Source organism: Erithacus rubecula (assembly GCF_903797595.1).
Source record: "Erithacus rubecula genome assembly, chromosome: 22".
In the NCBI taxonomy this organism is placed as follows: domain Eukaryota; kingdom Metazoa; phylum Chordata; class Aves; order Passeriformes; family Muscicapidae; genus Erithacus; species Erithacus rubecula.
Genome location: NC_136674.1, coordinates 2263158 through 2284742, shown reverse-complemented (window position 1 = coordinate 2284742; position 21585 = coordinate 2263158). Strand labels below are relative to the sequence as shown.

Sequence of the window (21585 nt, the reverse complement as noted above, 5' to 3'; positions counted from 1 at the left end):
ATGACCAGATTAGCATATATCCAAATTTTGCACATTTTTATGCTAACTCAGCCTTTCCCAATCAGATCCTGTGCTCATAAATCTCCTGTGCTATTTTTACAAGGAAAAGCTCATTATTTGGCCCAGGGATTCCCAGGACACTCCCTCAGCTCCAGTGAGTGGGACAGAGTCTGGGCCCTGCCCTTTGCAAAGGCTGCCAGGTAAAAAACTTACATCCATTGCATGATCAACATTTCTCTACACTCCCTGCACTGGCTGAAAGGCTCTGGGATGATTCTTACAGGAATTACTTTTTTAACTGCCTTAAATCAATAAATACTGCATGGATGAGCAGAAGGTACATGAAAAATGGTTTAAAAAGCAGCAGTGATTATTCATTGCAAATGACACTGTTATTGTGTTGGTCACCTTTGTAGAACAGGCAGAAGATCCAGGCAGATTCTCCTCTGCAGCCTGGGCTGCTGACCCATCTCATTTTGGGGTTCCATTTATCTGGTTCAGTGTTGATCCAGTGTCACAGTGAGAAATGAACTGAGCATTGCAAATTCTGGGCAGTGACACCCCCAGACCTCTCCCCCTCCCTCCTTTAACTCTTGAGCTCCCCCAGGCACAGGAACTTTGGTGCTCTGGGGATCAGGGGCTGATTTTAACCCAGTGCTCAGATCAATTCATGTGACCCCAAAGAAACACCAGAAAAATCCCAAATACACCCATGGGCACCTAAAACCTGGTGGTGGAGCTTTGAGATGGTGAAAAAGGGTCAGGTGTGCACTTGGGAAGTGTGAGCTTGGTGTAGTTGGGCAGCAGGAGACAGAAGAGAGACAAGGCACCTTAATTCTCCATGGAAGATTTTTATACTAATTATTGAAATGCACCCAGAGACAGCTTGTAGTAGTAAAATGACTTTATGTTCTGATATATAAAATAAAATGTCCATGCTATGTAACAAACATTTAAAAATTCCATACCACCTGTATCTAATGTGGTTTCTAATAAAGATTTATCTGTAGTATATATGGTTTTTTTTGTCTAACCAATTCTTAGTTTTTACATCAAAGGTGTGTAATAAAAAAAAATTTAAATAGATGTCTTTAAAAAAAAAAAAAACCTTTGCAACATTCATTTTTATTAAGTATTTCATTCATCAAAAGCAAAGCTGAATTGGACACGTGGCCTGCATTTGTGATATATATAATTTTATATATATATATATATAAAATATATATGTATATAAATAGCTATTCAGCATGCAAAAATTGTAGTGATTTCCAAAATCTGGTTACAAAATCCTCACCAGTCACACACGAATTCTGCTGAGTGGGTGCAGGGGATTGTCCTGCTGGAATGTGACCTCGGGGCTGTGTCACAGCCAGTTTTTCTCGGGATGGACTCACCAAAACACAGAAGCTCCTCCCAACTTCCAAACCTGCATTTCAGCTTTTTGCCTTTGCCTGTTTGGGAAGCAAAGGGAGGAAATAAAAGCCCCCACTGTGCAATGACTAAAACTTGAATTTTGTGCTCTTCAGTGGAACCAAAGTCCAGCGTCCCCCGGTGTCACCTCCCTTGGTGGCAGCTCAGCAGGATGGACACTGCAGGGGACAGCAGCTCTCTGGGTGAGGGCAGTGGGAGTTTGGGGCCAGAAGGAATTCCTGTGCCTCCCCAGGAGTGTCAGCATCCTCCCAGAACCACTGAACAAACCTCCAGGATCAGCAAATCCACCCTGACCCGATCCCCCCACGGCAACTGACAGGGACACTGCAGAGGGCAGGGGAATCAGCCCTGGGCACCTCCACAGCAAACAAAGGAGCAATGAATACACTGGTTACAGATTTTACCTGTTCTACAAACATTTGTACACTGTAAAGCCTGACAGGTCATGGGAGCTCTTCCCTCCCCACCACTTGGAAAATATTCCTAAAATATTCCTCTAGGCCTCCTTTAGGCTGAAAACAATTCTGTCTGAGTTAGCAAAAGAAAAGAACATAGCACAAAAGGCACGTTTCAGCTGAATACGAAAGAAATCAAGGACCAGCAAATACAGAAATTGGTTCTGGAAAGTATCAGCGACTTTTAAGCTTAAACTTCATAAATATATTGCAATAAGCAAATGTGATTCAATCGAGGGACGGGAGTCTGAAGACACTGGGTCTGCTCCTAACGCTGCAATTAATTCGCTGTTTGGCCTCGGACTTAACCCTTCACTCCTTCTCTTCCCACAGCCAGGGCCGGTGTTGGTGCGGGGCCAGGAGAGACTTTAGTGCGTCGCTGCCTCCCCGGCGCGGCCCCCGAGCCCCCGGAGCCGGGGCTGGACAAGCGCTGCCTCGGCAGCCGGCAGTCCTCGAATGGCCTTTTCCTTTGGGAGCTTTGGGAGCCTGTGGCTTCACCAGCCCAGCACCGTCAAAGTGAAGCTCGTATTTTTTCCCAAATAGCCAAAATTCGCTCGCGGATGTTTAACGTTACAAGCAAAAGAACACGACTCGCTACGTCACTCGTTAGTCATGAAGATGGTTTCTAGTGGACGGAGAGACGGGGATGAATTGATTTGGGAGTCACTAAGAGCCCGATGAACCCAGCGCACTGAGCCAGGAGGTGGAATTCTCCGTGTGCCTGAAGATGGGAGCTCTTCACCCACACGAATCCCTCTGGAAATGCACACGTGTCTCACCGAAGTGCAAGTTCCCCACAGGTATCAACACCGAGCGCGCTGTCCTGGAGCAGGAGCGTGGCTGCGGCGCGGGGTCACCCGTCAGTCCAGTTCTCCATCCCTGAATGATACTGCAGCGACGACTCCCGGGACAGCGAGAAGCCCTGCGAGTACAGGAACTCGTTGGCCGCGTTCAGGTGCGGGGATGGCGCTTTCCTCTCGCACACGGCCGGGTGGCCCCGCTCGCGGGGGAAGGCGGCGGCGCCGCGCTCCCGGCCCGCGGCCGCGCCCAGCTGGTTGTAGACGCTGAAGGGGCCGCCCGCGGCCTGCGAGCCCTGCCCCGCCATGGCCGGGAGCCGCGGCATCATGGGCGCGGCGGGGAAGTGAGCGGGGAAGGGCTGGTAGGGCACGGTGTCCATGGGCTGCACGCTGTAGCCGGTGTAAGGTGCGACTGAAGTCCACATGTTGCAGCTGAGCGGCGGCGGCGGCGGCGGCAGCTCGTCCACGGCCGGGACGGCGGCGATGTCGGCGCCGGAGCCAGAGTACATGCAGGCCTCCCGCGGGGCCACCTCGCCGCAGTAGGACGGGCTCAGCATCGGCTGCTCGTAGGGCGGCGGCGAGCGGAAATAATGATCGTCCCCCACCGAGGACGAGGCGTCCAGGTAGGAGCGTTTGCAGGGCAGGTCCAGGTGCCGAGCGCTTTCTGCAAGAAAAACTCACGTTCAGGAGCAGCCCTGCTGGGAGTGCCCTTGGAGCCCGCGATTATTTCGCTAAACTGCTGCCCTTTCTCAGCTTAATCCGGTTAAACCATCTTAGTTTGGGAAAACAATGTACAACATCAAAAAGACATTGTGCTGCAAATGTCAGGCTAATCCCCCCCGGCCTCAGAGCACTCGGGTGACATTTGTCACTTTAAGTGAGGGACTCTTCTCACATCGGGGATTACTCCACCTTCATCCAGATAAGGAGAGCCCTGGCACTCCTGCACGGTTCCTCCTGACAAATTCAAGAAGTCTCTTAAAAGCTCTTATCACAGCCTGCCTTCCTGTCATTGCAAAAATGACTCTACATTTCCCAGATATTCACGTCAAAAGCTGCAGAAATATTTCCAGATAAAGGATCCCTTTCCCAGTGAGCAGCCCTTCCTCATCTTTGCACAGCCCCTCTTCTCCTGTGAGGACCATGGCCCTGTTCCCCTGTTCCCCTGTTCCCCTGTTCCTTATTAGAAATATTCTCTGGATGAATTAGTGAATTCATCTGCACATTAAACATCTGCTAAAATTACACATTTGCCTTGCAGCCCTCATTACTGGTGCTGTTAGATTCTTCATTTAGCCATGATCAGAGGATTCTCCCAGCTTAAATAAATTAGCAAGCAGTGAGACATGCAAATAGAAGGATTTTTTTCTTCTGTGCAAAATTTTTCCGTTTAACTTAAAACATGCCATGATCTCATCTGATGCTGGACTAAAAGGAAGAGAATGCAGTCACAGCTCACTTAAATTTGAGAATTAGTGGATGAGAGGAAAGGGCTGCTCATACCAAGCTCTCACAGTCCCACTGGTCTGCAGACATTGAGGGAATTGCTCATGGCTTTGCCTTGGAAAGTGTGGAATTTTGGTAATGCTGATGGCCTCCTGCAAACCATTTTGAATTCAGCTGATCCTAACAATGGATCATTTTCCACTGAAGCTCTGTGCCATTTGAATTACACATTCTAACTAATTGGTTCAGCTCTCCCTCAGTCTGAATTTACCTTCTATGGGACAAACCCACCAAAAACTGCTCCATACATCAGCTCTTGCCTCCTGACCCTCCAAAACACTCCAATCACAGCAGTATTTTAGAAGGTCAAGGCCCAAGACACCAATCCAAACTGAACTCATGCTTTCAGTTTTCTGTATATTTTTCTAGCTGTGAGCTCGAGTTACCTCTTCTTTTTAGACAATGGTAGAAGAGCCCTGAATCTCTCTGTGCTGTGAAGGTGTTGAGTGGCAGATCTTGAGTGTCTGAAGCTGCAAACTGCATGTGAGCACCATTCTCATACTGATAATGCTGAAGGGTCTGGTGATTCCCATGGAGTGGGTTAACATCTGGCTTTGCTGACAGCTGGCCATGACTGGACACCAACCTCTGCCTCATGATGCTTTTGGAAATTACTGGATATTCTTTGCTAAAAGAGGTGAGAAAAATTAAGACTGGTTAGGCAGTGATCAGCATCCTCAGAATTTCATCAACAGAATGAGGAATATTGGTTTGGCTCCCCCAGAGCATCTCCAGCCAATGACTTCAGCACCCTTTGCTTCAGACGATGAACTCATCACACTCCTCTGGGCGTGGGCAAGAACTGCCAGCACAGAGTGTGTCAGTCAGGAAGAGCTTTGGAGGGATTTCAGTGGCATTCAGGCACAAGCAAACCCCATTTCCATGGCTCTGGCTCCTCTCCAAGGAGCTGCAGCCCGTGAGGAGCAGGGGAGGAGGGAGGGAGGGAGGGAGGGAGGGAGGGAGGGAGGGAGGGAGGGAGGGAGGGAGGGAGGGAGGGAGGGAGGGAGGGAGGGAGGGAGGAGAGAGGGAGGAGGGAGGGAGGGAGGAGAGAGGGAGGAGGGAGGTACCTCTGGAGCCGAGCCACGCGCAGGTCGCTGTCGTCGCTGCCCCGGAATCCCTTGGCAAATGGATTGTTTTCAATTTTCAGCTGGGTTATCTTTAAAAGAATAAAACCAAGAATAAAGTGTTTGAAAGCAAACCAGACCAAAAGTGCAGCAGCAGCAGGGCTGAGCTGGTGGGTCTGGAGGGGCCCAGTCCTGAAATGCAGAGTCTGGGTCTTATTCTAGGCCCTGTGTTCTTTTTCTGGAATCCTGATGGGGAGAATTTATTTGTCTGATTTAAAAGGCTCCCTGTGGTTCCATGCTAGAGCCCTGCATGTCATGGTGTGGCTCTCCTTAATTCCCATAACATTTAATACACCTTTATGGCCACCATTCAGTCATTTTAGCTCTGTGAGAAGCATCTCAGCTCAATCAGTGCTTTATCCCTGCACAGCCCCTCTCCCTGCATCCCAATTTACTGCTGAGGAGAGCAGCCAGTTCTGCTTTGGGATGGTTGCTGTTACTGACAACTTCACTTTTAGCAATGTTGAAAAATATCCCTTAGCAAAAAAACTCCTGAGAACACAGCTGGCCACTATCAGTGCTGCAGGAGAAGGTGGTGACATGTGAATTTAAGCAGCCTCCAGGGCTCCAGCTCTTCCAGGGAAGCTCAAGCAGCTGATGAACCACAAGAAGCATTGGACCCTTCCAAACCCACAGCCTGACAGCAGGTTTGTACATCTTAATTTCATTCTGTTATTTAGTGATCGTGGTTTTCCTCTGACGTGGGCAGGATCAGGGTTCAGTCCCTCCTTGTCACCTTCCCCTGGATTCCTCCAGCCCAGGGGGGGATTTGGGGTGAGCACACACCTTCCTCACTGACCTGTGCTCAGGGCTAACCTCTACCCTCAACTTCCTCTTTTTTTTCTTAAGGAATACAATTATTTACAACCACACTTCTTGCTAGCAGGAGATTTCTGAGCTAAAAATAGTTCAGCAGTTTGTTTCTTCTAAAAGAAACCCAGACTTGGTTTTTAATTGTTGATGCTTAAGAGAATAAATAAAACCATTCAGGTATTCCTCTGAGGTTGAGATTTTCCTGAGAGCACACTGAGGTTATGGTGAGACCTTCTGCCTGCTGTCACCTGCTGCAGGTCCCTGTGTCCCCTGCTCAGGGCAGGACTGGGCAGCACCACAGAGGCTCCTCACAGGATCTTCAATAAGAATTTGGGCTCATCTGGGACATTTTCCCCAAATCTGTCAGGTCCTCCCTGTGCTGCCCCCAGCCACAAAGCACCCCCAGCAGGGCTGGACAGCAGTGACAGTGCAAGTGTGGAGTTTATGGAGCACTTTGGGAACTTTAGGGATGAAAGGCACCATTGACAGCAGACATTTTAAATATGTATGAAATATAAGCTCTTTTGAGTCTTTCTGGTTAACCATGTTTGGGCAATTGGTCATTTTACATCAACAGCTACAACTTTTCTACCTCCAGTGTCCTAATGGGCACTTTTCCCCCTCCCTGCCTGACCATACCACATCCCTGTTTCTGCTCTGAGTCTCTTAACTGGCTCACTAATTGCAACATTTCTGCAAGGACTCTGTGCTTCAAGCATCAAAGGGCACACAGGCATCCTGCTTGGGAGGAAAAGCTCTGGTCAGGTTATTGGGGAGGAAGAATTTCACACTTGTTCCTGTTCCTGCAGGATTTTCCTGTGAATGTGTAGGAAAGGAACTGGTGCAGTTACACATGGCAGATTTCACACTCAGGGTGACAGGAGGGTCTGGCAGTGCTACCTCACTCTGCACCTTTAGTTATCAATCTTAATTCCAATTAAATTATTAATTATTGCTCATACAGCAATTGGACTTTGCCATTAGGAAAATGCCTGGGAGCAGGAGCTTGTGCAAAGGCAGAGCAGTAACAGGATGGAATCTGAAGCCTTTCCATCCCCTGCTGTCATCCTGCCCTGTCCCTGCCCTGCTGAGGTGACACAGGGAGGTGACAATTCACTGTCAGTCCTGCTGGGATCCAGCCCTCAGACAGAACTCTGCCCACAGCACAGGGAACAGCACCCTCAAACCACAAACCAGCCCCAGGGCACACAGGTGCCCCTGACACCCACCCAGGGCACAGAACTGAGCCCTTTGTGCTTCACACCCCCAAAACCTCCCCCCAGCCCCCTCCTGCCTCCACGTGCAAACCACAGAGGCAGCTCTGAGCTCCCTTTTTATGGTTACATTCCTCATCTGTCTCACTAAACACACATTCTATAATTACTGTCCACTGCAGATTTATGAGCAAGCTTTACTGCTCATTATTAGATGTGTTTTGCTGTTTGAATGACATCTCAGCTCTATGAGCACACAGAGTCAGGGGAGCCCAGGCTTTGCCAAAATATTGTTACCAGCAACATCCCTGCTCCTCCAGAGCTGCATCCTGCCCAATCCCTCGTGCTTAAAGCCAGGATGGAAACTTGTCCTTGAAACCAGCAGAACAGGAAGATCCTCTCACAAAGTTCCTGGCTAGAAACAAAGCATTTGCAGCCCCCAAAGCTGCCTACCTTGTGGTTCTGGTAGGAGGTGACAGAGATGAAGGAGGTCTCGGGGAAGACGTGGGTGCAGAAAGCCGTGTTCTTGGAGCCGAAGGCGTTGTTCTCATCCGCCTTCACGATGTGCAGGCGGGGCTGGTACTTGTGCATTGAGTTAAGGATGATCTGAAAAACAGTGCATGCTGGAGTGAGGAATCCATTCTGGAAAGAAAAGACACAAGCCGTGGCTGTTGGGCACTGCAGCAGGACACAAAGCCCGGCACAGCTCAGCTTTAGCTTCGCTTGCTGTTAGAAGGAAAATTTACATTGTAGAAATGCACATCAACCAAGGCACAAAAGGTTCTGCAGCTCTGGCAAGCAGAGCTGAACTTAAAGCTTTCCTGGTAAACCCTTATTTTCCTATTGCTATTGGACAGGAGCAGTCTGGGTGGAAAAAATGTCATAACTTTTTTTTCCCTCCAGCTCACGCTGAAGCTGTACAATATATAATTCACCAGCAGCCTGCTCTGTAAAGATTCCTAATAAATACTTTACTGAGCTGAAAAGTTTAGCAGAGGAAAAAAAGAAAAAAACAACACAGAAACCACAGGGGAAAAAAAGCTAAAAAGCTATTTTTCTTTTATTTTCTGGTAAAAAAAAAAAAAAAAAAAAAAAAAAAAATTTAACTACAAAGCAGTAGATTGGTTTTTCCTGCTGTTTGTGGAGTGGCTGAGTGTGGGTGGCTGGTCTGGGCACCTCTCCCCTCCTCGAGTTCTGGCCAGTGAAAGGCAGGACCAGCACCAGCCAAGGGGTTTTTATGGAGGGTGCTGGGTGGGAAGGGCTGAGTCCAGCAGGGATCACAGCCTGGCTCCAATAAAGGGTTTTTTTGGTGGAGCTTTTTGGGCTGAGAGAGGCTGCCCAGGCTCATCCCATCCCAGCACTGAGATTCCACAAAGCAGGGATGTGCCCAGACACTGCAGAAGAAAATGGATTCGAGAAATGGAATTTCTTTTAAGAAGTGGGATGGTTTTAAGAAAAGCCTTTATGCCTTTCACTGGGCAAAGAAGAAATATTGCTGCCTTGTTTTCTCAGCATTATCCTTTCCAGTCTCCTCCTTCTGCTCCCAAATGGGCTCCTGGGGCAGAGGGGCAGCCAGGCTGGGGTGCCCAAAGCCCAGGGCAGGGGCAGAGACAGGCAAAGGGACAAGGAGGGGACACTGAGATGGGTGGGGACCTCCACTGTGGTGAATAAAGGAGTGGTGGATGAAAAAGGGATGGAGACATGGAGGATGGATGGATGTGCACTCTGCAGCACAGCAGCAACACTAATTATTCACACTAATGATGGTTTTAGCCAGTTTTGGATAAGAATTACTGAGGAGCTGTGTGGGTTTTGCTCTGTGGTTGCTCTGTGGTTCAGAAACCCTTTTTTCTCCATGCCTGCCATGTCCAGGAGAGCTCAGAGCAGCAGCTCCAGGTGCTCCAGCTGGGATGGGAGGCAGTGCATGGAGCTCCAAACCCCCTGCCCACAGTAGCTGCTGCATTATGCACCACTTAAATGCAATTTTTACTGTTGACGTTTTCCAGACAACCCTCCCTGCTCCCCAAGAGAGAGAATGAGGAATTTTTGGCATTTTATCAGCTTTGCATCAAGGCTCTGAAGCACTTTGTGGCTGTTGATGTGCAGGGTGTAGATCTGAGAGGGTCAGCTCAGGTTTTGGGCTGGAGCCTTTTCTCTGCTTTCATGTATCAGCCACTCATAAAACAAAGTAACACTCGAGGGATGGGACTTGCATTAAAAAAGGGACATTTCAATTTTCAGTAATTAAGAGTTGAGCCATGCAGATAAATAATGACTGTCTGGAGCAAAATCTCTCCTCACTCTGTCCCACACTGCCCAGGATGAGTGACTTCCTCAGAGCAATTCAGCTTCAGGATGAAGAAAACTTTAAACTGAGATTTCCAAAGGAAAATGAGAGCTCAAGTTTTGGTACACCCTGTGTTCCCCCTCCAAAGCAGGGTCCACTGGGCTATAATGACCCCTTTAAAAAGATAAATGTATTTTTAATAACATCTTCAAAGTCAAGGAGTCCAAACAATTTCCAAAATGAGCAAATGAACTTTTTGGAGTCTGATAGAAGAACTTGGGAAAGAATTTCTGACAGATGCTCAATGTTTCAGTTGTGGCTGCAGATCTGCCTGGAGGTTCATCATGAAAAAAACTCTAAATGGCCTAATTTTGCCACTGCATTTACAAGTTTGGGCATTTCTGTCCCTTGCACAAAAAGTGAATATTTGCCCACCTGTCTCAGTGTAATTCCTGTTGGAATTTGAATTTGTGTCTCCCCAGCAGCTGCACAGGGGATTTCCCACATCTTTTTGGGGGTCAGCAACCACTCTCTGCATAAAACCAGAATTTAAGAGCAAGAACTGCACAGAGGCTGTGTCTGCACACAAACCCTCCTTACTTGTGCCTGGTGTAATCCCTGTGCATGCAAAATCCTTACAAACCACCTCAAAACCAACCTTTAGCCACAAACACTGAGTCTGTGCAAAGGGAAATGCCAACAATTCAGGCTAAATAGTTTTCAAGGCAGCTTTGGAAAGCTAAAAATACACAAAACAAATGTAAATTCCACTCCAGTGACGAACATCAGTGGAAAGATTAACTTCAAGAATTGTGTCAAAAATGAGAAGTATTTTAATTGGTGGGACAGAGCCCTGAGCTGTGATGTAGGAGCCCTCAAAGGTGATGCTAAAACAATAACTTTGTGTTTTCCTGCACTTACCTTTTTCATGGGGAGATTAATTCAGTGTCAGACACTGTCACACACATTTTTAATTGTTTTTGTACAAAATGTAGTAGTTTGGGATAGGTTGGCAGGGACCCAGTGGTGGGGGGACCCTCCTGGGCTGCAACAGATGAGACCCTAAGAGCTCCTGGATATTTTGGGACATTTTTTGCACCTCTTGGCTGCTCCCCCTGCCCCTGGAACTGCCTTGGTGCTGGCAGAGGAGCCAGAGCATCCCCAGGGTGATGTCCCTGCTGCCCTCAGTGTCACACATGCAGAGCAGACTGAAATCACAACCCCAGAGCTCAGTGTGAGCTTACACAAACACCCTTTTAATTTGTATTTTGATTTTCACCCCCCTTTGTGCTGCTCACACACTTGCAGCTGGAACTTCAGCTGTTACAGAACTCCACTTCTTCATTTTTTTGGCATTCCCCAGTCAGTAAGAAATGTTTAAAAAAATGGTGTCATTTGCTCCTTTGGTTTAATTTGACTTAAGAAAACAAACTCCTCTAACTTCCAATCTCTCCCTCTGCTGAGTAATGTGGGCTCCAGGGCCTGAGTTTGCAGGATGGGGCCCAAAGGCCACGAGCTGAGCTGAGGAAATGGTGCCACATTCCTTGTCACAAGGCAAACTCGCCTTGAAATCACCAGTAAAATGTATTTACTTTCATATGAAATTTGGGGAGTTGATTTAAGAGCTCCCTGTTTCACCAAGGTATCAGATGTCAGATGATGCAGTGGTTGCTATGGCAACTCCCCTTTTTATATTGAATAGTAAATGGCTACGAAAAAGCCACATAATTTTATGGTTGCTCCCAGGGGATCACATAACTTATATAAAATCTTGCATTTTAATATATTTTCTGCTTCTTTCTTCCTTCCCTCTATTCTTTCAAAGTGAAAAAGCCTTTGAGCTGAGGCTGGCCCTGGTCCCACATTGGGACTCAGAGCTGGAGCACGACAGCCCAGAACAAAAACCTGACAATCCAGTTTTTTCATGAAAAAAATGGTGTTTCCATCAAGAGGGGTCTGCAGAACCACCTCAATGAATATTTAGAGCATTTGGTGGTGCAAACCATCCCAGACTGAAGGGTTTGGAGCTGACCCAGGATACATCCAGGGGATTTGGGATCACAGTTCCCTCTTCTCTCTGCACACACCCTGGGATTTCCAGGGACACCACTGACAGTGGCAAAGACCCCTAAGATCTCCCAGTTCAACCAAATCAAACATTCCATCCCACAGCCTGTCCAGCAGCTAAAACATGAGCTCTGAAATGCCCAGAATCTCATCCTGTGGGTTTTCCCTCCCCAGGGAAGGATTCTCCTCTGTGTCCCCAGGCAGGGACAGCCTGGGCTGTTCCAGGTTCCTGCAGGGTGCAGAGGAGGCTCCTGGATCCACAGGTTTGTGCTGGCATCAGCACAGAGGGAAGTGAAAGCAAAGCTGGAAAATCCTGGGAAAAGGTTCAACATGAACTCAAATAGTCTGAGGTGGCCAAATCTGGGATTTCTGGGGTTTTTCTCCCTCGGTTCTTTTTCGTCTCCCATCAGCTGGAATTTATCAGGCACAGCCTGGGGCTGATCCCCCACCCTGGAAGGGGGGTTTGGGGATTCCCAGGTGGGACATTGTGACATCCTGGACACCCTGTGTGTCACCCCCTCGCTGTCCCCTCCTGGCCCTGAGCAGTGACCTCTTCTCCAGCCTGGCTCCTCCAAACAACCAGCTCAGGATGTGATTCCAGTGAAACTGCACCAAAATCTGCTGCATTTCACTCCCATAAACCAGTGGTGTAACAAAAAAAAAAAAAAAGGTTTAACAGGCAGAAGTAAATCTTCTTTTCAACCACCAGCCCCACTGGCCCCTTCTCCAATATTTAAATGGAAACTCTGGGTCCATCCCTCCCTGTGGAACACACACCATTCCCAGTGGCACACAGCTCTGCTCCTTTTTTTTTTTTCAGCAAACAATGTAAAACTTCAGTTTGTAATTTATTTGAGCACCATTATTGCTCTGATTTCTTAAAATGAATGGGTATAAAAAAAAAAAGGAAAATAAAAAAAAAATAATCTTTTCATGGATATTCTTTCAGCAGAAGGCTTAGTGATGCTCTGAAAAAATTCCTTGCAAATTTAGGGGTGGACAAAAGGGTTTTTCCAAGGTTTAAATGGACTGGGGAAAAAAAGGTGGTTTAGTACTGGTAGAGAGTCTATAAATAAATAAATAAATAAATGATTCTATAGTATAAATCTAAAATATATATAAAATATATATAAAAATAAAAGAAAAGAAATAAATATAATTATAAATATAAATATATAAAAATACAAATATTTCATGTATTCCTTATACATATAAGAAATCATATATATTATTTTAAAAATTCATATAAATATATATATATATATAAGCAAATGCTATACAAATGCTATATAAAAATCTATAAATACAGGAATTTTTTAGCAGAAAATCGCTCTGAGCAGGGCCAAGAGGGCTGGGGCTGATTCTTTTTCCCCCAGGCAGGATTTCCCCCGGGAGCTGCTGTGGCTCCTCCCTCCCTCCGGGGTGGCGAAGCTGCTTCCAAGGCAGCACATAAACCTCCCACCAGCACCCGAGAGGAAACTGCTTGGCCACAAGTCATAAAGCAAACAAATAAAAAAAAAATTATGAATCAAAATTAGGGTTTTGCAAGATTAGTAGGACGTGGAGCTAATTAAAAGTGCCTGAGTGCGTCTGACGGGCACAGGCAGAAAAAGGCTGATTTAATTAATAGAAAAATGAAAAGGAAACCCCAGGACTAGGGGAAAAATTAAGGCTTTCAGTGATAATCAAATAAAACCAAGTGTGCAAATATTAAATCTGAAGAGAAATAACAAACTCATCAGCATTAATGAGCAAAGCCAGTAAACAGAGGATTTGGGTCAAGGAAAACAGGAATATCACTTCAAATGCTGTCATGAGTGACAGGCCATCTATAATATCCTGCAGCTTTAAACCTCACTTGGTTCCATCCCAGAAACTAAAATAAAAGATTTATTTTAAAAGCAGATAAAATCATTATGGCAATTAAAAGGCTCCACCAGCAGCCCAGCTACAGAGTTTGTAACACAACCAAGCTCAGCAATGCTGTGTTGGGGGAGATTAAATGAAATATCTGCTTTTATTTGTCACAACCTCCACTTCTAATCTCCATTTATTACTTGCCTCCTTTGTTTATTTTTTGTTTCCCTGGAGGAATACCTTTATATATTCCAGAATCTATTTATATATTCTTTATTTTCCCATTTATTTAATTTCCAATCCATCTGGTCCCAGTCAGAACCTCTCAAGAATGCTGATGGGATGCTCTTGCCCTTTCCTGGCTGCAGGAGCTGAATCCTCTGGCAGAGAGCTTTAATTTCAGTGGAGTCACTGACAAGAGCAGCACAACAGCACAAACCCCTCCTGGGATGCTCTTGCCCCTCTCCCATTTTCCAGCCAGTGACTGGAGTGACTCTGAGTGCTCCCAGCCTGCCTAAAACCTTCCCTGAAACCAGGGAAGAGAGGCCTGGGCTAAGGCTGGAATGTTTTCTGCAGCTGGCACCCAGCTCATCACTAACTAACTCCTCTGGGTGCTGCAAATCCCATTTTTCAGTCCTCAGAAGGATCCTGGGCTGCCAGCACATCTGGAGCCACCACTCGTGGCCAGTTGGGGTCCCCATGTCCTCCCCACAGCCCCAGTTCCCAAAAGGATTTATCACTCTGCAGACACACACTTGCTATTTTCCCATATTGCCCTGAATCAGCTTTCTGAAGAAATACAGGTGTTATGTTCCTCTTTCCAGCAGAGAGGGGATTTTTTGTGCATCCTCTGCAGCTGAGATCAGCACAAAATAACCTAGAGTGATGGAGTCATTCCAATTTTTCCCCTGGAAAACACTGCTAGGTATTTCCCAGGAATGGGTAAGGGATGTGCCAGCCTTGCTGGCACTTACAAGATGATTTTCACCTCTGCAAATGCCCCGTTACTCCCCTGGCACAAAGCACCAGCCCTGCCAGAATCCCTCGTGCTCATAATCACTCACCAGTCCCATGTAAATCAGAGGCTCTATCAGGTTGATTATCTCTGCATGTAATGCTTTGAAAATACATAAATTCAGATTTCCCTCTAAGCATAGGTGGCTTACAGTGCTTTCTTTGGGATCAGATAGACCTCACTGTAGCTAAACATTACAGTGGCTGCTGATTTCTTAATCCATTTCCAACATGAACGTTCCTCAGTTGTTAAGCCTGGTGTGAAAGAAACCTTTCATGGATGAAAAATCCCCCTGGAGCAAAATATACAGCCCACGTTTTCAGGCTGTGCTGTGTGAGCTGGGCACAGCCTTACCTGCCACAAAACCTGCTCAGCCACAGGGCTTGGAGATTACAGAGCTCTGAATTAGTTCTGATATAAAACCTGCTCAGTTTTACTTGCCTGCATTGACAAATGCCTCCCGTGCCTCTGAGTGTAACTAATAATTTACCACAACAGATAAAGGGCCAGGGCAAGCAGGAGTGAGGTTTGTGAGGCTGGGGGTGTCAGACAGTGAGGCTTTCCCACATCCCCAGCATGGAAAATCATCTCCAGTCTAATTCCATGGATTGCAGCAAAGACTTTGACTCCACAGTTCATTAATTAAGATGTTTATCTTACTTATTTTAAGTCTCCAATGTGCCTCCATTTCTTATAATCCTCATGGGGCTGCTCATCCCTGATATTAAGCAATTACATTGCATAGAGTCAGGGCATGGATGGATAAATGGATTCATGTATTGATGGAATAATAAATAACAATAGTAATAATATTGATGGAATAATGTGAAATTCCTGCTGCCTGTCTTTCAAGTGAGATCCCAAGGGCTGGCTCAGAGGAGCTGCACCCCGTGTAGGGATGGGGACACTGCAGTGGCCAAGGGTGCCAGGGTGGGTGACCCAGCACAGCCCTGGCTGGGCAGCTGCTCACACAGCCAAAAATGCCCCAGCCAAGGCTGCAGAAATCCTCACTCCACGTGGTTTTGAGGTTTGGAGGAAATCAAAGACAAAAGGAAGCTCAGGCAGGCTCTGCTGGCACACAGGAAGGCAAACAAACCCTGTGGCTTTTCTGACTTGTTTTCTTAGGGAGCTTTAAGAAAGTGTTTGCAGTCACTGGGAACAAATTCCTAGAAATGAGAATCTGTTATTATTCCTAATGTAATGCCTTCGTGGGACAGGCCCTGCAGCAGCAGAACTGCTCTGAGCCTTCCCCTGCCCTGTGCAGAGCCCAGCTCTCCTCCCTGTGCACCACAAAAGGTGGAGCACCACACCTCTGAAGAACATGATTCATTAAGAAGCCTAATGAGCAGTTGCCTGAGGACAGGTTCAATCCCATTTAGCCAGGCAGGTTGTCAGTGCCTGAAGTGAGCAGCAAACCAGGCATTTAACATAAATTGTTTCAGGTATTTTCCCATTAGTGTGAGAGGGAAGGTGCTGGGCTGGGCCCAAGGACAGTGAGCAGGGCTCACCTGGAGCCATGGCATGGTGGAGATTACCCCAAAACCCAAACCAGAGTCCCCACTGCCTCACTGGGGAAACCTTGTGGGAACACAAGCAGGCTGTTCATTGGAGAGGAGGAGGGGGCTCAAATCTTCCCTGTTAAAATGCAGTGCTAAAATCCCAGTTAAAAAATGACAAAGTCAGGAAAAGCAAACGTTTAAAGTTGCAAAAGCAACACGGCACATCCTGTTTGTTTTACAGCCACATTGCACATCCTGCATGTTTTATGGTTTACATTTTACAGCATAAACAGTCATATATTAAACTGCAGAGTTAACCAAGAGAAAAACACAGAGTGAAAAACTGCCACGTGCAGAGCCAGAGGTTGGGATGGCTGTGGAACAGTGGCAGGGGTGGCTTTGTGACCCTCCTGCTGAGTGAGCCCTGGTGCAGTTGTTTAATTTCATTTCTGTGGTGTTTCCCCCCTGAGGGGGAGCAGAGATGGGCTGTGATTAATACCAGCAGCATTAACCAGTGCCTGGGAGCCTTTGAAGCTCACACATGTCTCAGTGGGGTCAGTAGGGTGGGGAGGGGGTCAGGGCCCAGCACGGGGCTGGGTTATCACCGAGTCCCTGCCAGGGCCCAGCTTTTGGAGGCTCAAAATCCACTAAAAAAATTACAAATACTGGCAAAAATTGTGGATTTTTAGGAGCATTTTAAGCTGGTGGGGTCCTTCTGCCTCTGAAGTCAACCCCCTAAAGCTCCAGCTGATTTAGCTGTGCCAGAATTGCACTTTTTGGACAGCTGTGGGAGCATTGGGACATTGACTCCAAGGGGAAAGCTGCTCTTTAGAGGCTCCATGCACAATCATTTTAAGTCAGACAGATACACCCCTTCCCACTCTGCACCCTCCTCACAGCCTCCCTTGCCCTCCAAACTGCTGCTGCTTAAAACACCATCAGGTTAAAACCCACATGGGATGACACTAATTAGATTCTCTTACCTGTGGTACAAGGAGGAGCTGATGGCACTAAACCTATGAGGATTTTAAACTCTCTCTTCTCTTCCTCCCACCAAGGATGGTTTATTTTTACATGACTTTCAGCTCAAATGGTGCAAACCAGACAGGTCTGTGTTTTTCTATACAGTACCTGAGCACTGACTCTCCTGGCAGGCTGTAAGGGCCCTTGGTCTGAGTTATTAAATACACTGGGGAAAATAACTGTGGGCTCCCCACCTCTGGATTCCCAATACACATGAATCAAGATTTTCCAAATAAAATGCTTCATCTTTTTTAGGGCTGCCAAAGCCAGCTTCGAAAATCAGAAGTTTATGCAACCTGCTTCAGTGAGCTGCATGTGCCACGTGCTGGGCTGAAAATCCCACAGTGCAGCCTGGAAAGTTCCTGGGCATGAAAGAAAAACTCAGTGGCATCCAACAGGACACAACTGAGCCAGTCATGGCTGCATTTCCAAGAGCAGGGGAAGCACACAGACCCCTCCCTTTGCATTAAACACTCTCCCACCCAGCACAAAATAATGTTGTTCCTTATTATTAAATCAACTATTATTAACTGCGACATCCCAGACAAGCTCAGCATTATGAGCCCACCTCCACCCAAACCCCTTGCAGAATGTCTCTCTTACGTGTCCAAAGGGATCCAGGTGGTTGTTGGTGAGTTTGAGCTTCTGGAAGGACACCAGCTGCCTCATCCAGTGGGCTCCTGTGGCTGGGGAGTCGGGGTGCACGTACAGCCGGCCCGGCATGGCTGGCTCAGCCTTCCCAGCCACCATCCTGAGAACAGAGGGACAGATGGCATCACTCTGCCACAGCCTGGATGGAGAAAAGCTTTTTGTCCTTGGAATCATCTCCTGCCAGCCCTGGGGGGATGCACAGGATGTGGGAACTCAGGGAGGCTCCTGCTGGTCATGGTTTTTGGGATCCTTGTTCCAGCATCCCAGGCTGGCAGAGTCACCCTATGCCTGCTCCCACATGGGATTTCTTTGGGGCACATGGAAATTGTGGGAACATTTTTCAAGGAGATAAACTTGGTCTGGGTTTTTGGAAGTCTTCAAAGACTCTTCTGCACAGGAGAAAGTACCTGTGGGCAGGAGCAGAGCTGGTATGGCTGCACCCTGCACTGCCAGGCAGGGCTGCCACAGCCTGGCCCAGTGGGAAGGGGCTGTTTCCCACTCTGGAGCTGCTCCCAGGACCCTTCTGCAGCTCCCCTTGCCCCACACCAGCAGCAGCTCTCAGGGACACAAGGCCCAGCCATGAGACATCAGTTCATGGCAACGCCCTCATTACTCCACATTGTTCTCCTCTTATAAAACCCCAATAAAAGCAATATTACCAAAAACAACAGAAACTTTCCAGCAGCAATAAAAGGAAAAGGGGAAACAGCTCTAGGGCTGGCAAAAACTAAATTAAACAGAGTTAACAACTATCCATCATCTCGTGTTTAATGTCTGAAACACACAAAGTGGCCACCATAGTGCAGAGACCCTCAGTCCACTCCTCATACCCAGCGGCATTCCAGGACAAAAGCACATGGAAAAGGGATTTAAAAAAAAAAATCTGGAGCAGCCTTAATGTACAAGTAAATAATTATTGCTTTCTGGGATGTCACCGGGCTCGTTCCCTGTGAAATTTTCCATTGCTTTTCACCAGGCAGCAGCCAGAGGAAGGGTTTGGGGAAACCACAGCAAATAGTGGCAGTGAGGGAGGCTGCCAGGCATTTTAGGGGGGGAAATCAAAAGAGAAAACAACACGTTTCCTTTGTCACAGAGCAAAAATCCCAGCTGCCTCTTGGGTGAGTAACTTTGCTGGGAAGGGAAGAACAGAAGAGAATCAGGGCTCTGAGCAAACCACCCCACATTTCACTTTATAGCTGCTTTCCTAAAAGCAAAATATTACTATAGAAGGAAGGAATTTAAAACTTTTCTTGAGTCACGTAGAGACCTAATTTTGAGGGCCAAATTGGACCATTAGATCATCCTGTCCAGTCTCTGGTACAAGGCAGGCTGTGGCTTTACCTTCCTACGTTGCACATGGCCAGATAACCTTTGCTTGGCCTAAAGCATTTTCTCCAAAAAAACTCCCCAGCCTAGAACACTTCGGGGATGGACAAATAACCACCCCCAGCAGCACTTTTTTCCAGCAGTTAACCACCCAGCCTGTTAATAATATTTCATTTCTATTGGTCTGGTTTAAACTTCCAACCCTGGCTCTTTGTCCATCATTGCTCTACCAAAGAGAGCTCTGGGATGTTGGCATCCCTCCCATGGGAAGGTGTTTCTGTTGGTTTCTAAGTTTGCACAACAAATGGTTGATCCAGTTGCAATTTTCTCCTGGAAAACCAGGCAAACAGAAGTGTTGTCTCACCATTTGTTGTCACAGAATTTGTAGCGGTGGTCGTCGGCCGGGACGATGTCGATCAGTAGAATGTACTTGGTCTTGGGGTTCATGCCAGTCACTTTGACCTTGTAACTGGGGAACATCCTCCTTGGGGAAAGCAGAGAGTTTCCAGTTAGTGAGGGGTGGAAGCAAAGGAACTGATGGGAACTTGGAGCAGCAGCCCCAAAAGCAGATCCACCATCAGAGGGATTCCTGTAAGGATATTGTTGGGTTTTGTTCATACCTGAATTGAACTCTCTCTTTAACCAGAGTGTGTGCCAATGCAAAAGTGGGCACAAATTTGGGTAAGGGTATAGGGATGGGGGCTATGGGCCAGTGCCAGGAAAAGGAGGGTGCAGAGGAGATCAACACATCCCTGTTTGTGGGAGACTTAGACAAGGACCTCTCACTTCTACAGGAGGCTCTATCTGGCTTATGGCAGCATCAAAATTGCAGATTTTTGCTGCTGTGGAAGTGTTTGAAAGGTCAGGAGACCTGCCTACATTTCAGAGAAAACCAAGCACAAATTTTGTCATTCACACAATCCCAATATCCACCAGATCCTACCACTACCCCTGTGCTCCCTCCAACAAAACTGAGAACTGAGGGCCAGCAAAGCCTGGGGAAACAAAGGGTTAAACCCTGTGGTGGTGCTCCTCTGGCCTTCCCAGATTTCCCAATTTCACAGCATAGCCATTAAACCTTACTGGAGCCTGGAGCATGGCAGAGCTCCCCACCAAAATGTGCCTGTCCCACACCCTTCAGCAACCAGACCAGAGCATCCCATAATACAGTGCATGACTAGAGAACATTTACACATCTCACAGACCTAAAGGGTCCTTGTGACATTAAATAACACCTTTTCCTAAAGCTCTGTGGCTGTGAAAACAGTAGATTCCATCCCAGCCTGGCCTTGCAATCCAAAGGAGAGGGCCCTAATGGATTCTGACACTGCCATGGGCTTCCCAATCCCTGGAGGCCGTGTCAGCAACCAGGATTTGCAGGATTAGGCACTTCACATCCTCAGAGTAACTGTTTTCTTGGCTCCATCTTCCCCACCTCCTCCTCATCCAGTAAAAACACCCAAGTCAATAGAGCAAACTGGCTCAGCACAGCCCTGCAGCCAGGACACAAAGTTCTCCCTCCTGCCAGCACAAGGGATGGAGATGAGAATTGCCACATCCTGCACTCCTTTGATGACATGAATTAAGATGGGCCCAAATCCTGATGTCATTTCTCCATCAGACATCAAGGCCACTTTGTCCCCCACTTTATCCCTCTTTTCCTGAGCTGGTCCAGGTCTGCAGCACCATTTTGTTGCTGCTTGGGGAGAAGGCAACAAAATGGGCCCTGTTCAAAATCGTTTCAATTGACTCTTTTAACCACCCTGCATAAATTCCAGATGTTTACCATGTAATTAGCCTGGACTAAAAAGGGGTGGTTTACCAATGTCCCTCTTTGATTTTCATTCATAAACTCTGCACTCCTCTTAACCTTGTCCTCCTACAGGTAAGCACCTGGGTAAATACAGTAGGACATTTCAATTTGTGAATACACAGCCCAATTCACACATTGAAAAAAATTGTATAAGGAATCCAATCTGAATGCCAAGATTTTTTTTTTCCTTTAAATTAGGCCTTTAAATGGCATTTAAAAATGAAACAAAAAAAAGGGAATAAAAAGATGTGAAAATTATTAAAAACCAGAAATGAGATGGACACAATTCAACAGTTTATCATACCTGCATTGGGAATTTTTATAACATTGAGCTTCTGAATTTATTTTTCCCTAAATCATTTCATTTACTGTAGAACATCCAAGCTGCTAAAGTAGCTGAACTGATATATTGTAAATGTTAAGTGCTTTTTTAATAGCATTTAAAATTAAGCTTCAGCATATGGAGTTCATATAGCATGGACATGCCTGAGTTTATAATGTTCTTTAGTATAGCCCTCTAAAATAAATACAAAGAGCCAAAGTACTACTATAATATATACAGCTGAAATTCTTTAAGGATAACAAATGGGGACTCACATCTGATTGAAGGTGTTGCTTAACTTGCAAACCACTCACTATCTTGCAGTGGTAGCATTGTGCTCAGCAGTCCACAGACCCAGCTACAACCAAGTTTGCCAACTCTCTGC

At 46.8% G+C, this 21585-nt stretch overlaps 1 protein-coding gene across 6 annotated transcripts in view; it reads right to left on the bottom strand.

The window, feature by feature from the left end:
* Nucleotides 1–2305: 2305 nt before the first annotated feature.
* The window catches only part of TBX4 (T-box transcription factor 4), a 34813-nt gene continuing 15533 nt past the window's right edge, over nucleotides 2306–21585 (bottom strand). For all 6 annotated transcript variants that reach the window (XM_079325197.1, XM_079325200.1, XM_079325201.1 and 3 more), the window contains exons 4-9: nucleotides 19430–19549; nucleotides 17692–17839; nucleotides 7794–7946; nucleotides 5257–5345; nucleotides 4576–4817; nucleotides 2306–3347 (exon numbers count right to left, since the gene is read on the bottom strand). In XM_079325197.1, the coding sequence (XP_079181323.1) occupies nucleotides 2740–3347; nucleotides 4576–4817; nucleotides 5257–5345; nucleotides 7794–7946; nucleotides 17692–17839; nucleotides 19430–19549 (1360 nt within the window). In that variant the 3' untranslated portion in view covers nucleotides 2306–2739. The remainder of the gene's footprint in view (nucleotides 3348–4575; nucleotides 4818–5256; nucleotides 5346–7793; nucleotides 7947–17691; nucleotides 17840–19429; nucleotides 19550–21585) is intronic.